The 17,212-nt window shown below is 39.8% G+C and overlaps 1 protein-coding gene across 2 annotated transcripts; it reads right to left on the minus strand.

Annotated features, from left to right (window-relative positions):
• Positions 1 to 314: 314 nt before the first annotated feature.
• tnk1 (tyrosine kinase, non-receptor, 1) lies at positions 315 to 12,382 on the minus strand. 2 transcript variants are annotated; one of them, XM_037758781.1, is made up of 14 exons: positions 12,046 to 12,382; positions 9,322 to 9,496; positions 8,122 to 8,192; positions 7,839 to 8,030; positions 6,539 to 6,691; positions 6,163 to 6,440; positions 5,949 to 6,075; positions 5,653 to 5,799; positions 5,430 to 5,524; positions 3,399 to 3,626; positions 2,629 to 2,699; positions 1,754 to 2,238; positions 1,570 to 1,665; positions 315 to 816 (listed from the first exon to the last, which is right to left on the minus strand). In XM_037758781.1, exons 2-14 carry the CDS (start codon positions 9,482 to 9,484, stop codon positions 640 to 642), a joined length of 2,283 nt encoding a protein of 760 aa, XP_037614709.1. In that variant the 5' UTR covers positions 9,485 to 9,496; positions 12,046 to 12,382; the 3' UTR covers positions 315 to 639. The 2 variants fall into 2 exon arrangements, with proteins under 2 accessions (XP_037614709.1, XP_037614707.1); XM_037758779.1 differs by having other exon boundaries at positions 9,322 to 9,500; positions 12,046 to 12,381.
• Between the last annotated feature and the right edge of the window lie 4,830 nt (positions 12,383 to 17,212).

Consider the following 17,212-nt stretch of genomic DNA (forward strand, 5'->3'; position numbering starts at 1 on the left):
AATTCTGCTGTGGATATATTTACACTAGTACATCTATGTACACAGTTTTCTTAAGTCACAATAAACAAATATGTTGTGTAAAGTAAACATGGAAAATGACCAACAGACTCAGCAGAGTCCATGACCTCTCTCTTACAACAGAAATTCTATTTAAAGCCCACAAAGCTTTGACTCTGCATTCAGGGCAATGTAATATTAAATGTAATAGTACAGTTTAAGACACTAAATCTTTCTGAGCAGGCACTTGAACGCAACACAAGTTAAATTAAAGTGTGTGTTATAACAGTATACAGTAACCAACTGAACAAAACAGCTCAGCATTAAGACCGGATCATTTTATTCAATAATACAATCATTTCTAATACAATATATACAAATTCATTAAGATACAAAAACTATTTGCAAAAGGCACATATTGTGCTGGACATTAAAAATAGAAAAAAACAGTAGTCAGAAGTCTTTTTGCTAAATTCCTGTTTCAAAATATTGTTCCTTTTTTACATTCAAACATCTTCACTTTTCTACTTTTCTATCCACTGGACCACCCGTCTGTCCCCATAGTTGTGTTGGGCAGCTTCCAGTGCCAGACAGAGTTGTTGCTGAAAAGTCAACCATTGATGAAGGTAAAAATCAGCCACTTCAGACTCGTCTTTCCGCGCTAACTTGAGGTCGCTCCCTCTCTCCGGGGCCGGGCCTCTCGTCCCGCGACCACCGGATCAGGTAGCGGCTGGCCAACTGCAGGTTCCACTGGTACCTGGCGAGGATCCTCACACAGTCCTCTCTGGAGCAGAGGCTCAGCGAGTACAGCTGCTCCAACTGAGAGGGATGCAAAGGCAGGGATCAGAGGCGGCAACCAAAATACACATTTTTAGATACATAAATCCATTATCACCTCGAGCAAAATATGGAGACAAACAAAACAAGCTGGTTATTTGCTTTGTGAGGGTCTGTCCACACCTCAAAGCAGGCGTTTCCATCTGCATTCAAATGTAACACCTGCTGTGAAATCATTGGTGAGACCTCTAGTGCAACATGCCTCTATGTGTGAGTCTATTGCAGTTTATTACAGAATCACATACTGCAATTTTCTGCAAATTGTCCAAAAATATGAATCGCAGATGCCTTATTGATGACTGATTAAAGCAGCACTGGCATGAAATAGACTCATTAGTAGAGATGTTCTGATACCATTTTTTCCTATCAGCCGATACCAACGTGATAAATATAATGTCTTTGTCGCTTTTAAGGCTATCTTTGTGGAATTTATCTCTTCGTTGGAATAAGGTTTCCAACGTTTGCTGCTGTGGTTCGTCCTTTTTTCCCCCTTTGCCTTGGTGAGGTCGTCGTGCTCTTTCGCGTGATGCGTCTTCAAATGTTTTATAAGACTGCTGGTGTTGAAATTGGCAACACTAGTGCCACCCCTCGAAACGGAAGCCTTACTGCACATATCGCTGTTTTACTTGTTGGATTTTCTACTGTGATATATTGACAAATCACTTGCATCAGTTGCTTCTAAGTGACGCTTTGTACACAAACCAAACCTGTAAAGGTGTGTTTTCATGGTCTGACCTTGAGTTGTTGTTCAGCTCGCACTGGGTTCCAGTCGCTACGTTGAAGTGCAGCATGAACCTCTTCAATGGTCACTCCATGAACCGCCTCCATAACCTGAGAAGAGCAGAGCTTGTATTTGATTCCATTTCGAATTCAACTTTTAATACAGAATCAGATAAACGATGATGAATCGGTCTTGTACCTGTGCGGTGAGGCTGTCTCTTGTGGGCTGTAATTGAGGCAGCCTCTCTCGACTTCTGCCTCGCTCCCTCTCTCTGTTGTCCATTTCGTCGTCCAGCTGCGGCGTCGAGCGTGTCATGTTGCTCATCTTAGCCAGGTTGGAGCCTCCAATGACCTGCTGAGGCGGGTAGTGGTTGGGAGGTTTGGGCTGCGCTGCAGGGGGCATGACCACCTGCACAGGCCACACCACGGTGCCCGGGATCGGGTGGATTGTGGTCCTCCTCTGGGGCTTCATGTTCAAGCGTTTCAGGTTGGGGGGCGGCGGCCGCGGAGGCGGGGCGGCGCTGGCCTCGCTGAACCGCCGCGGGTCCTGCATCACCACGCTCTGAGCCGCCCTCACGTGGGGCACGGGTCTGCCATGCTGATCCAATCTGACCACCCCTACTGGTTGTGTGTTAGCCCTGGGCCGCGGTCCACTCAACACTGACTCCAGGCTCTGAGACAAACCTGAAGACACAGGAAGAGGCCTTTTGAAACGCACAATAAATATTATAAAGAGGTAGCAAGTGATCCTAGTTCAGAGTGTATGTGGGCTCTGCTAGGAGCCACTACTGCTCAGACTGGTGAGAATGAATGAAGACATACACTGAGTCACTTCCTGGATGCTTCGTGTCTAATAAAATCATAACAAACAGCATTTTAAAATAGAATATTTGAAGAAATAAATGGACAAATGCAGCTTTCAGACCACAAAACGACAACATTAATGATATGTAAAGTACACTATTCTAATATTCTAAATCCCTGATGATATCTAATCATATCACAATGTTAACCTGACATAAAAGTACCCTACATGTCGAAGCTTTTCTCGCTACATCCTGCAGCTACACCTACCTGCCATTTTCTGCAGATTGGAGCCCTCCTTCTCCCTGCCAGGGATCGTCCTCCAGCAGCTGATGCCACCGCTGCACAGGTCAGAAGAGTAAACACGTTAGTCTGACAGCCTCCGCTCACAAACTATATTGGCTGACAGCAGGTGAAAGTTCAGTGCTGCACTGTTGTTAGCGTTCTGCAATAAAAACACAGTGACTCGGGGACCTGATATGGAAGTATATATGGGTTTCTATATGAAATGGGAAAAATGGAATTTGGAAAATAACAACTTAACAACTCTTTCTTTCTTCTAGGTCAATAACTGAGGAGAAAACCTGCAAAGGCTACAAGGCAATAAAGGAGACAGCCACCCTAAAACACTATATTACTGCTCAAAACAGCCACTAGAGTTGAACTTTGTATCTTTAGGCCTGTTTCTCTTGTTTAATGGTGGAATTTTTAGCGGCAGGTAATTCAAGTCACTAGCTACGAAAATAAAAAAAGGAGCCATTGTGAGAGCCTGACTGCTTATCACTTCAAATTTAGCTCAGTCAGTAAACTATAAGTCATTTTACTGCCATGCAAATTTCAGTTTATCACATATTTATTTGTATCCTTGCAGAATGGCCAAACCTACAAGACAATGTCCTTTCAGTTCAGCTTCGATACAAAAAAACAACGATGGCAAATGTGGGATCCTTCAGAAGTAAAGAGAATAAGCTTGACATTATTATTGAAGAAGCAAATATAGCAAACAGCTTGAGTGAGATAGAAAGAGTGGTGCCACTGACTCGTCCAGGTTCTCAGGTGTCCCCCAGCAGCGCTCAGGTTTGATGTCTCCGTGCCCGGTGTGCTGCAGGCTGCCCTTCAGCGGGGCCGAGATGAGAGCTTGGTTGGGCACGGAGTTGGCGGCGGCAGCGGCGGCAGGAGGAGGGAGTGACGGCACGGTGAGGCTCGCGGGAAACCACTCGACCATCAGCGTCCTCTGGTTCTGGCCTCTCCACTCACACAGCTCCAGACTGCACAGAGAGAGAGGAAGAACAGTTCAATTAGAAACCAAAGAGCCTCCTTTCTTAAAAGTGAGACTACTGGGATTTCAATAACGGTCAATGGTGAAACACTGTATAACAAGATAGGGATAAGTAAGTAAGTGAATTAGCCAGCATAAGATACTGGTCACACAAGACCGAGTAAGGCTGTCGCAGCAAAACCCCTGAATGTATTCAACTGGTTTGATTGCTATGAACTTTTCATTTGTAAGAGGACAAATGTGTTATTTCTTCCTTTTAACCTGTTAAGCCCTATTTCGCTGAAAAAACGCCTAAAATAACATACCCAAAATGAATCAGGAATAGCTCCTCAACCATAAGGCGTACATGCATATATCTGGTCTCCTTTGAAAGGTGAGAAGCTAGGGAATATGAATCCATTGTAAGTAAACTAAACTCTATTACCATTCCAGAGAAAATAGAGATGAAATAAAGGAAAAATATGTATATATATATATATATATATATATATATATATATATATCCTCGCCTTGTATAAAATCTTCATTTAAAGGCAATGTCACCATTATGACCAAGATCCCATAGACAATGATGCAACTGAATGTATTCTACTACTCTTTACTACAACTGTGACTGTAAATTTGATGAAAATACACAAAAATACAACATTTATGATAGAATTTACAAAGATATACTCAGGCGGTCTCCATGTTTTGGCAATGTTTACTATTTACATGTTTACTATTGAATGTTTACTGGGAGTTTTACTTCAAAACATAATTTATTTCCATATAGCCATGTTACAAATAACATAAATCTTCCAAAAACTTTGAAATAGTAATAAACACAATGAATATTGATCAATATTCATACATGACTGAAGAGCTGCATGCTAAACAGGCAGATAAATGGAGAAGGCCAGAGCCCACAGTGCTCTATGAGGTATCCACAGATTTATGTGAGTTAAAGTTACATAATCTCGCTTTAATGTACAGAAACTGTCCTGTTACTGACAGGATACAGGTAAGTAGTTAGTGGTGTTATCAGACTTTATTATTATTTCTCTTATCTTTACTGTTTTACTGTCTGTAAAGAGCAGGGGAATGTAAATGAGTTAAAGTCTAAATAACACCTGAACCAGCTACATTTGCTGATGATGATGCGACTCTGAAAAGCTAGTAAGTTGACCTTTAAGCTTATAGATTACACATGCAGCTCCCAAATGTCAGGAATTAACTCTAAAAATGTTTTTATTATGATTAGTTTCATTAATAAAATGCAAAATATAAATGCTTGGGATGGAAATCTTCCCATCATGGATGAGCCTAGGATGTTCAGTGTGCGTATTTTACTTTTTATTTTGCATTACTAACAGACTTAACTCATAGAATATGATGTATTCTTACACCGGTTTATTTTGTAAATTTTACTTGCATTTAATTTTTTTAGAGACAGCACTTAACACTTTGTGGCTTTAATTTCATTTAGGGGTTTCAATGCATGACTTAACTCATTTTAATGGCCTCTAGAGGCTAATCCACAAGGAAGAAAGTATCGTATTTATGTTGATTGTTATGGATTTAGGTGTATTTTTGTTGCTTGAAGTGTGCGACAGTGAGACAGTGTGTCATAGTTGCTAGACTTGTTCAAACAAACAAAGCAAAATGCGTTCGAGGACTCCATGAGATCACGGCTGGAATGCACTTTTGAGAGGCTGATTTAAACCTCTGTTTCATCCTAACAAAGGCCCATTGTTGCTCGTCAAAGTTTTTCCTTTACTCTTTCAATCCCACCCTCCTTTCTCTCACCCACCCATGGTCTACGACGGTCACGAGGTCGTTGGCCACGAGTTGAAGTTTTCTGGCTTCAGCAAAGTCTCTCGTCGCTTGCACCTCCATCGGTTTAGCCTGCGAATGCAGACAGAAGTGAGGAGAAATAAGATTTACTGAAAAAAAATCATGCATTTCTGCAGCATTTTAAGAAGCAGATTCTTCTTATAAGACTCGATCAATAGTCCCTCCTCTGATTTAATCACCTCTGCCACCATTGTGGCGAGCTGGGCGAAGGTGGGTCTGTCAGCGGGATTGCAGGCCCAGCACTTCCTCATGACGCCGTACAGCTCTTGAGGGCAATCCGGCGGTTTCTCCAGGCGCTCCCCCTCCCGTTCCACACGCCACAAAATCTAAGATTGAAGAGAATGAACGTCAGAGACATTAAAACTCTGAGTCACGGAACATATCACAAAAGAGAACATCCTCAGGGCGGGGACACACAAATATGCTGATTGGCATGGGTAGCATGGCTGTTGACATGTAGCTGACAAGCGTGTACCTGTCGGCCTGAGAGACCGAGCCAGGGCTCCTCACAGTAGGTGAACATCTCCCACATGGTGACTCCAAACATCCACACGTCTGAGGAGTGGGAGAAAGAGCCGACGCGAAGACTCTCTGGAGCACACCTGCGGGGAGAAAAAGTGAGAAAGTGAGAATTTTTAATATTATTTCCTCCTCCTCATCCTCCTTCCCATTTTCCCAACAGTCCTCACCATGCAAACGGGATCCTTCTGTGTGCCGTCATCACGTAGTGGTCCGTCTCCTGGCTCAGGCCTCTCATCAGGCCAAAGTCCCCGATCTTCACCATCTCCCTGGACGCCAGCAGGACGTTCCTCGCGGCCAGGTCCCTGTGGATGAACCTCCTGGTCTCCAGGTAGTCCATACCCGCCGCGATCTGGGTGGCAAAGAGCCAGAGGCGAACCAGAGGATACTCGAACTGACGTGAGCGCAGCATGTCGTAGAGTGCGCCCAGGGGGGCCAGCTCTGTTACCTAGAGGAAGGAAAAATAGGTTGTTGTGTATTCAAGCTCCTAAAAACACATCTTAGTTTGAATAGATCCATATATTATACCCATGTTTCAATACTTACCATCTTGAGGGGCTGTGTGAGCACCACGCCATAAAGGCGGATGATGTTGGGGTGGTCCAGAGACTGCATGGTGGTCACCTCTTGGAGGAAGTCTGTCAGTGTCTCCGTCTGCCTGGACATGCTGCTCCTTAGTGACTTCACTGCTACAGGCAACTGAGAAGAGTGAAAAGAGAGAGAGAGAGAGACGGAGGCTCAATAACAATCCTGCTTCTAAATCACCAGCCTCTGAGAGAGTGCACCATGTTAAGAGATAGTGTTTGGGACTAGAGGACTGCATTGGGATCGTGCGGGTCCCAACCTCGCTAACTGGAAGGATGGAGTCAACAAATTAAGTTGAAAAGAAGATTAAAGCAGGTCGTGAACCGCTCACTGGCTGCACAGTTCTGAACGCTCTGAGCTGGAGTCTGTATCAGCAGAACTCCATTCAGAAAAACAAGGAAAATAACAACGCGGCTCTAATTACCGATGAAATGTACCAATAAAATTAGATTCACTATCTTTTCCGAATCTATCCAAGCATCTCCTGTAATTCGGCAAACACATAGTCCACCAAAGAGCACGTGTTAAAGTCTTATTTTAACTCTATCCAGGTATTCACCTCTATACTATACCTATGCAGAAGTACAAGTGGCGGCTAATGGAGGAAACTTGTGATATAAACTTGCTCTTAACTTTAAACCTGCAATAATTGATGAATATATGTCCAATATTCACTCTCATTCTAGCTCTGTTTTGGTCTCCACCAACTCCTGAGGGATATATCTGGCTTTTTATCTGCTAAATACTCCACTGTGTTCACCAGCTAGTCACTAACTGTGTCTGTCTGCTGTTTGGTGCTGAGTCTGTAGAGTACATTTTTTTTGCTGAAAACACCTGCCTGCTGCGGCTAAAATAAAGAACGCTAATAAGCAGTGAGAGTAAAACCAAAACAATGAGCTGAAAGAGGCTAAATTGCTCTGTAGAGCTGCAAGTTGGGTGATAAATATCCGTGTGGTGGTCACCACAAGCGACCCCTTTCACATACACGTTGTTAATATAATATTATATCAGCTTTAAGTTCTGTTTTGCAACTTTATAACACTATATTCATGATATAAATCTCATAATGTGCAGTAAAGTAAAGTAAAAGCAGCTCACTTTGTTCCTAGATAAATGTATTTGATTTGTACTTATATGCACGCAGCAATCAAAAGTACACGCTGATACTGTTTAACTGTATCTGTACAGGATATACAGCATCTATCAGAGAGACATGCCCATAAAATGTGAAAGAAACTCTAGAAAAACAAACTGTCCTTACCACTCTCCCAGTGGGCGTGTGCCATTCCCCCCTCTTCACCACCCCAAAGGAGCCGGAGCCCAGCTTCTCTCCCACAACCAGCTCGCTGTCCTGGATCAGAGAAGGAAGAGCCCGGCTACCGCCCTCCGGACCCGGAACTGGGCCGCCTCCGCTCCACTGCTCCCCTGCGTCCGGACCTCGACTGCTGACCCCCTACATGCATCAATAAATTATTTATTACTGACTGTCATGCCATGATTACATGTAGTTGTCACACAATAGATAGGAACTACATGTGTCAGACCTTGGACGTCCATTGCCGTGTTCGTGAAGCTATCTTGTTGCGTTTCAGAGCTTCCCATAATCTTCTTTGTGCTGGAAGAAAAAATAACATATATGTAATTATATCCATCCAAAGTGGCATATCTGTGATTTCAAAACAGCCTTTAAATCTAGAACAAAATGGTGTTGTTTCATAAAAAATGTATTAACCAACAATTTCATGTAACAATTACTCCTTTGTATCCTTTGGCACAACATTTCTACAGTCATTACTTCACTTAAATTGTATTAAAGGGTGTTCGTAAATGAAATTCCTTTCATGGTTTGTGGTATTTCTGCACCAAAGAGGATGTTGGAGCTGGAGAAACTTCATAAAAATGCTGAAATGAACAGTCAATTAATTTATTGATCAATAGAAAATTAACAGAAACGTCACCTTGGGCTCTGGAAAATTGTGATGGACAATTTTCACAATTTTCTGACATTTTACAGACTGAAAGAATAATAATAATATTTGTAAAAATAATCAACAGATTAATTGATAATGGAAATAGTCTTTGGTTGCTGTTTTACTTCATATTAGAGTTGAAAAGTAGGACAGGAATTTATCTCATCTCGACTAATTTAATCTACCTCATCTTTTAATGGTCTACTAGATCAAAATAGAGCTGCAACGATTGGTCGATTAATTGATTTTGAAATGACGTGAAATGTGAAAATGTATTTATTTTGTTATAAACAAAAGAGCAACACACCAAAATACAAGGTGGTTACCTGGAAAAGTAATTTCTCATTTTCATGGGAGCTTTAAATCTACACTCTATATCCTCAAGATGACACTGCTTTGATGACTTATGTCTTAATGTTCTTTTGCACTTTGTCGCAATGTTCTTGAATGTTTATGTAAAGCACTTTGAATGGCCCTGTTGTTGAAATGTGCTATACAAATAAAGCTGCCTTGCCTTGCCTTATGCACTAAGAAAATAGTACCGTCCATGTGTACGTTTTTTGCTGAACGTCCGCTGACGAAGGCCATGAGATGTGGCTGAAAGCTTTAGATTAAAGTAAGTGGATGTTGTGATAAGATTGTTTTTTTTGTCAAACATTAGTTTTAATCCATCAATACTGTAAATCCAAAGACAAACACTCTACTGTGGGTAAACAGAAGACAATGCTTTTTACACCAGAAGCGTGGATGATCAAAGGAGATGATCAGGCTCACCAGGTTTGCTGATTCCTATTTGCTCCAGGTCGGACTCCTTGACGTAGTGGAAGTGCTCGATGCGGGTGATGTTGAGGCCATCTCTGACGCGCAGGTAGAACTTCTCCAGCTGGACCTCGCCCAGGAGGTGTAACAACCACTGAGTATCCTGGTCCATCAGCATCACCCGGCCTGCCTGCCTTCAGGGTCAAAGGTCATACGACACTTAGAAAACCTCTTTGTGTCTTCGTACATGTAAATTCCTTACATTAAATCTCCCCACTCTTTTGTTTTTGCTCATTAAAACTTATGAAGCAGTGCTCTATCTGAGTCTTCCTCATCTCATGAAAGAGCCTGTTTAACGGTAACTCTGCTCCCATTTGGGCCTTGTTGGGTTACCATGGAGACCTAACAAAACGCCTTTGGTGTGGGATGCCGGATTCGGCGTTTACCTGTGCCAACTTTTTAAGTTGTTCGTCGGTGTTGGTGTCCCGTGAGAGAGAATCTCACACAATCTCTACTGATCACATTTTCTACATCTTTCATCTATTTTATAACATGAATGTCATTTGCAGGCAGTTTGCCACCCAAATGACAGTAAAACTGATCAGGGAAAAGGTGAAAGATGACAGAAGAAGCATAGAAGTGAATGCACTGAAAGAGGAACAGGCAGTATCAGTGCGGTTTTACTGTGTTGTGACTCATTTTGAACTTTCCAGGCAACTGCTGCAGGGAATAAGAAAAACCGAGAGGTGGAAACTTTAGCTTGTCTGTGGTTTAGGGGCACCAGTCGGACTGGATCCTGTTCACACAGTACTTATGTAACTGCTGAAGTCGTGCTGTGTGTTGACAGCAGCATGACAGCTCTTGTAATGCTGAATGGAGCATCATTTTCACTTAGAAACTTAACTATCTCCTCTCTAATTTGATGTTGACACTTAAGCAGTTGCAGCTTCCTGAGTCCCGGGTGCAATAATAAGGATGATTAAGTTTGCATATCTTCCTTATTGCTAATAAATGAAAAGTTAAATACAGTAAATTCTTCTTTGGTTGACTTCTGCTCTTAGTGTTACTTAGAGGGTTGTGCAGCCATAAATCCCCTGCTTATCAGCCCAGCAGGTATGAGTCAGGGAAGTCCTCCGACATTCCCCTCTCAGCTACCATGGGAAAAAATGAACATCTACGTTAAACAACTAGCAGAGCCACATTGTCAGCTCATTCTCACAGCCCAACTGATGCTTGAAAAACCCATCAACTGCAAGACGTATACTAGTCTGGGCTTGCATTAATTTCCAGGGACAACTCCCAATCAATGTACGCACCCAACTTGAATGAGCATGAGGCAAATTCTCCGGAGGTCACATTCAAATTCAAAAAGGAAAAAAAAAGATGCACGCTGGTAAACAGAGAGAGAGCTCTGTGATCATTCCCTCTATGTACAGAGTGATCAATCGTTAACCTGGGAAACCCTCTCAGCCCAATGGCATGTGTTTAGTTAATAGCTTCATGTGGCTGAGCAGTCACTGGTTGAACTGGTCTGACTTTTATCTTACAAGAGCTTCAAATGGCCAGCAGCGTTGTTTATCCAGTACAACTGCACTTCTGTCGGAAAGCATTTGTTTACACCGGTTATGGCTGCTTCCTTGCAAGAACAAATCCAGATCAACACACAGTGACACATGTGACACACGTGACACCCTCAGTCATGATGAAGCTTCATTCCCAGAGAAATTTCACAACTATTAGATCACATTAATATTATGGTATGACAGAAGTGAAGGGTGTGCCTCTCAAAGAAATTCCCAAGAAGCTGTGTGTTTTTACAGTCAAGAGCAGTAGCGGAGGAAGTAGTCACATATTTTTACTAAACTCAAAGTAGCCATAAAATATCTAAAATATTGCATCAATCTGAAATACTGCACTCAAAATCATACTTTAAACTATTATCGGCAAACTGTACTTATGCATGCATAAAGACTGAATGGCCCCCCTCAGTGTTATGTTATTATATGTTGTATTATTGGATTATTATCAGTGATGGATTAATGCGTCAGCAGCATTTTCATGCTGTATTTGGTGGAGGTCTTTGGAGGTATTTGGTCTAAATGCTTTTATTATTTTAATGTCCTGTTGGTTTTAAGTTGGTCTTAGTGTTTTATTGTGTTGTTTTTTTGTATAATTATACAGCACTTTGGTCAACTTTTGTTGTTTTTAAATGTGCTTTATAAATAAATTTGGATTAGATTGGATTGGAGGTGATTAATGATGGCAGTTTTATCCATAATAATGCACCATATTTCATTAAGTGATAGCATGTTTTGTATATTAAAAAAAAAAAAATAGAATAACTAGAATAACTAAAATAACTAGCTGTCAAATAAAATAAGTGAGGAAAAAGTACAATATTTACCTCTGAAATGTAGTTAAGTAGAATAAAGTACATTTAAGCTAAAGTAAAATTGTAATTAAGTACAGTACTTGAGTAGATTTAGTAGGCTACACACAATATGGTCATTTGGGATATATGCCATTAATATTTATTCTCAAAAAAGGACAGAATATATACATTTAAACACATTTTCATGACAGTTTTTGTTGTTGTTTTTAGACATTTGAAGCTGAAACCTGATACTGTATGTTGATAAAGCTGTCTGACATTAGGCTGAGTATTTCCCCAGACTACAGCATCCCCATAATAAACCCCTTCACAGACATACAATAACAGATATAACCTCTGATTCTTACCGTTAATCAAAATAACTCCGTTTCCCGGTTGTTGACAGCTATTTCTTAATCACACACGCCCCGAGACGAGTGATCCATGTCGGCATTGAATCCTCCAGCGACGTCGACGGAGATCCACAAATCACAGCTGCTCTCTGAATCCTAAACTACCTCCGAGTAACTCACCATCTGATAGATGCAGGTAGGTTACCTCAAACATGAAGCCTATATTTTTATGTTACTATGTTTCTATGAGTCACTGCAAGCCGTTTGTGATCTACCTGTCTGAGTGTTATCAGCTCTTTACTCCTCCTCTTTCCCTTCCAGTTTCTCCACTGACCACACCTCTTCCTCACTCTCTCACCTGACCACACCTCTTACCTGAGCACCTCTTCCTGACTTTCTCACCTGAGCTCTCAGCACAGCACAAACCACCTGACAATTGGAAATTACCTGCACAGGTACATAATGACATAAATCAACCAGCACAAATCAGTAATGTAGGTCACCAATGACCAACATGGCAATGTGGTTTAACCTAACACCAAATGTTGGCCTACTTAGCTAAATGCTAGTGTATTGGATACACAAAGTGTACCCAGCTAAAATGAAATGCTAGTGTATTGGATACACAAAGTGTACCAAGCTAAAATGAAATGCTAGTGTATTGGATACACAAAGTGTACCGAGCTAAATGAAATGCTAGTGTATTGGATACACAAAGTGTACCAAGCTTAAATTAAATGCTAGTGTATTGGATACACAAAGTGTACCCAGCTAAAATGAAATGCTAGTGTATTGGATACACAAGGTATACCAAGCTAAAAGGAAATGCTAGTGTATTGGATACACAAAGTGTACCAAGCTAAAATGAAATACTAGTGTATTGGATACACAAAGTGTACCAAGCTAAAATGAAATGCTAGTGTATTGGATACACAAGGTATACCAAGCTAAAAGGAAATGCTAGTGTATTGGATACACAAAGTGTACCAAGCTAAAATGAAATACTAGTGTATTGGATACACAAAGTGTACCAAGCTAAAATGAAATACTAGTGTATTGGATACACAAAGTGTACCCAGCTAAAATGAAATGCTAGTGTATTGGATACACAAAGTGTACCCAGCTAAAATGAACTGCTAGTGTATTGGATACACAAGGTATACCAAGCTAAAAGGAAATGCTAGTGTATTGGATACACAAGGTATACCAAGCTAAAAGGAAATGCTAGTGTATTGGATACACAAAGTGTACCAAGCTAAAATGAAATACTAGTGTATTGGATACACAAAGTGTACCAAGCTAAAATGAAATGCTAGTGTATTGGATACACAAAGTGTACCGAGCTAAATGAAATGCTAGTGTATTGGATACACAAAGTGTACCAAGCTTAAATTAAATGCTAGTGTATTGGATACACAAAGTGTACCCAGCTAAAATGAAATGCTAGTGTATTGGATACACAAGGTATACCAAGCTAAAAGGAAATGCTAGTGTATTGGATACACAAAGTGTACCAAGCTAAAATGAAATACTAGTGTATTGGATACACAAAGTGTACCAAGCTAAAATGAAATGCTAGTGTATTGGATACACAAGGTATACCAAGCTAAAAGGAAATGCTAGTGTATTGGATACACAAAGTGTACCAAGCTAAAATGAAATACTAGTGTATTGGATACACAAAGTGTACCAAGCTAAAATGAAATACTAGTGTATTGGATACACAAAGTGTACCCAGCTAAAATGAAATGCTAGTGTATTGGATACACAAAGTGTACCCAGCTAAAATGAACTGCTAGTGTATTGGATACACAAGGTATACCAAGCTAAAAGGAAATGCTAGTGTATTGGATACACAAGGTATACCAAGCTAAAAGGAAATGCTAGTGTATTGGATACACAAAGTGTACCAAGCTAAAATGAAATACTAGTGTATTGGATACACAAAGTGTACCAAGCTAAAATGAAATGCTAGTGTATTGGATACACAAAGTGTACCGAGCTAAATGAAATGCTAGTGTATTGGATACACAAAGTGTACCAAGCTTAAATTAAATGCTAGTGTATTGGATACACAAAGTGTACCCAGCTAAATGAAATGCTAGTGTATTGGATACACAAAGTGTACCAAGCTAAAATGAAATGCTAGTGTATTGGATACACAAAGTGTACCAAGCTAAAATGAACTGCTAGTGTATTGAATGCACAAAGTGTACCAAGCTAAAATGAAATGCTAGTGTATTGGACACACAAAGTGTACCCAGCTAAAATTAAATTCTCGTTTTTTGGGGTAACGCTACATCAAATGTACCGAGTTAAAACTAAATGTTAGTAATTGTTACACAAAATGTACCTAGCTAAGTCTAAATGCTAGTGTATTGGGTAACATTACATTTACCTCGCTAAAATTAAATGCTAGTTTATTGGGTAACGTTAAATGTACCTAGCTAAAACTCAATGATGTTTTTTGGGTACACCTTGCTAAAACTGTTTTAGCTAGTGTAGCCTTCCTAATAAGGTTTTAGCTTTAACTTTACTAAATACAACAACCCTGCAATAAATCCTCCCTTCATAATGTTTTTTGCTTGAAACTATTTAGTGTTAATTCAACTTTATGATTATTTAGGAGGCTGAATTTTTATGCCCTATTCATAACAATGAGAGTAGACTAGAAGCACCTCAGTAAAATGCAATAAGATTCAACAGTAATATGAATCAGCACATTTAAAAACAGTTTCAACAAAAACTGAACATTATAACTTTCTTAAGGATTTATTTCAGGGCTGTATAGTGCTTTAGTTTTAGCTATAGGAGTATAATGAAACGGTTATTTGAATAAAAATAAGTTAATTATCCTATGATTATGCACCTAACTTGTGATGATGTGTTGTGTTGTGTTGTTTGCATTAATTGATCAGATCAACACCTTTTTAACTGCTACCATGACGTAGGTAAAATGTCTAATTAGTCATACTAAGGTACAAATGATTACAGTAAATAGGCTATCATGATTAATTCTCTCCATTGGCCGTTTAGTTCTGATGTTTAGACTCAACAGAAACTTGCCTTGAGCCATGAGTCAAATAAAGAAACTCAAATGGTTTTCTGTTCCTGTCTTTCTCTCTTCTCCATACCTGCTGTTGCCAAGCAAGTTTGACAGGATTGTTTCAAGCCTCCCACGTGGCTGTTCATTTGAATGCAGGACCTGCCTGCACTTTGCACTTCATGGTACAGTATCTCCCCTAAACACTCCTCCCTGCCTGCCTTCCTGAATTACACAACACACACACACAGAGATATCAGTGGTGCAGCCATACAAAGCACCCTGCAAACAGGAGCTTTACACTTCTTTCATGCACTTCCAACTAAACCAGATTAAGACAAAGTTTGTTTGATGATTGAAAGTGACCTATTGCAGGAATAAATATATATATATATTTTTTAAACTCTTTTTTTATTTGAGAACAAAGAACATGAGGTCATCGTGGGTGTTACAATGTCAGATCGCAGTACATTTTTGTAAATACATCTTAATATACAATGTCACACTTCAGTCAATGGTGTAAATACACAATTCATTTTTCCCAGTACTCAATACTTTTTTTCCAATTTAAGCCTTAAAATAAATGTGAGTCTTTCCATACAATATATTTCATTTACAATACCTCGCCATTAGTCTAATGTTGGAGGATCAGTCTGCATCCACTTTCGAGTTATGGCTTTCTTACTACTTGCAAAGAGAATCTTTATTAAATATTTATCTTTGTGTAAAACAATTTCTGGTATTTTTCCCAAGTATAGTGTAATGAATGAGTTCTTTAACTTTATTCCCATTATTTTATGGATCTCAGTTGCCACCTCTTTTCAAGTTTGTAGTAGTTGCGTGAGTCTCACATATCTCTGTCCCATTTTTGTTTAATGTAGTTTGTAGAGTGCTTCTTAGAGTCTTAATAAATGTGGGTTTTAATCATAAGGAATTAATGTTTTTTAATAATGCTACAACCAAAAGCTTAACAAACAATACAAATAATAACTAGGTGACGCACCAGACAGGTATCTAGACAACAACCTGTCATTTCCAGGATTTGACGAGCCTACCGGGCTAATTAGGAGTGTGTGGGACGGATGTTTACACTCCTTCTGCTGTCTTAAGTCACTGAGGCTGAAGTTCCTTATAGTGTCAGTTTACAGCGTGGGAAGCTCCCCATGTCTTGTTTCATGTGTCTGAGAGGCTATAGAGGTGAGGGGACATGGCCCGTGAATCACTGCTGGGGAAATGCAGTGTTAGTTGTTTAAATTGAGCAGAGAGATATATGATAGTTTATATATGTATGAGAGAATAGGAATGAGTAATCCAAACAGTCAGAAATCCTGACCGTGGACACTGTGAAATGAATGACAAAGAAATGAGATACATGATGTATGACAGAGGAACAAAGAGTGACAATTAAGTTCATTCATCTGTTTCTATTATTTGCTCAAAAGGTCAAGAGTCAGTTGTCACATAATTTGAAAGGGGAGAACGTGTCAAAACCATAGTGGCTTTTAATATTAACACAACAGCTTACTCTGAGACTATTGTGGATTATTAGAGGAGTTTAAATCTGGACAGGACTGATTTGTCGGTGATTAAGTCATTAAAGGCACTTTAAAGACTGTTCAAATCCACAAAAACTTTATTTTAAATTCTAGTAGAGATCCCAAAAGTTTTGAAAGACACCAAATATGTCAGACTGAATTTTGTGGAAATCTGTATGAAATAATGCATCTACAATATGTGCATTTTTATGCAAACAAAAACATGTTTCATTCTGTGTAAACATTATTTAAGCTGCTGTAATTCTAAAAAATATTATGTCATGGGTAGGCAAAGTTATTAAAATAAGATAAGATGAAACTTTATTCATCCCCTGAAGGGAAATTTAGAAGAGGTAAATAGAAACAGGATGCAGATAATTAGATAAAAATACATTTGAACAACAAATACAGTTAGAAACCTGCACACAGCACATTGCCCGTAGACGTGATAAATGTGCTGAATGTGCAAAATCCATAGTGCAGTTTCCTGATATTCAAGAATAAAGGGACATAGTAGATATACATTAAAAATAAATGCTTTTCAAGATTAAAAATTTAAGATTCAAGATGTTTATTGTCACGCCGGTTATACAGGTACAATCGT

This window comes from Sebastes umbrosus, chromosome 22 (genome assembly GCF_015220745.1).
Source record: "Sebastes umbrosus isolate fSebUmb1 chromosome 22, fSebUmb1.pri, whole genome shotgun sequence".
NCBI classification, from domain to species: domain Eukaryota; kingdom Metazoa; phylum Chordata; class Actinopteri; order Perciformes; family Sebastidae; genus Sebastes; species Sebastes umbrosus.

What these genes read in the sequence shown, in the direction of transcription:
- tnk1 (XM_037758781.1), bottom strand. Translation starts at nt 9,484, where the DNA reads ATGCTGATGGACCAGGATACTCAGTGGTTGTTACACCTCCTGGGCGAG. An exon ending in AGAAGGATCCCGTTTGCATG is followed by an intron (nt 6,076 to 6,162) that starts GTGAGGACTGTT and finishes TTCTCCCCGCAG; the next exon opens with GTGTGCTCCAGAGAGTCTTC. An exon ending in GAGACAGCCTCACCGCACAG is followed by an intron (nt 1,666 to 1,753) that starts GTACAAGACCGA and finishes TGCTCTTCTCAG; the next exon opens with GTTATGGAGGCGGTTCATGG.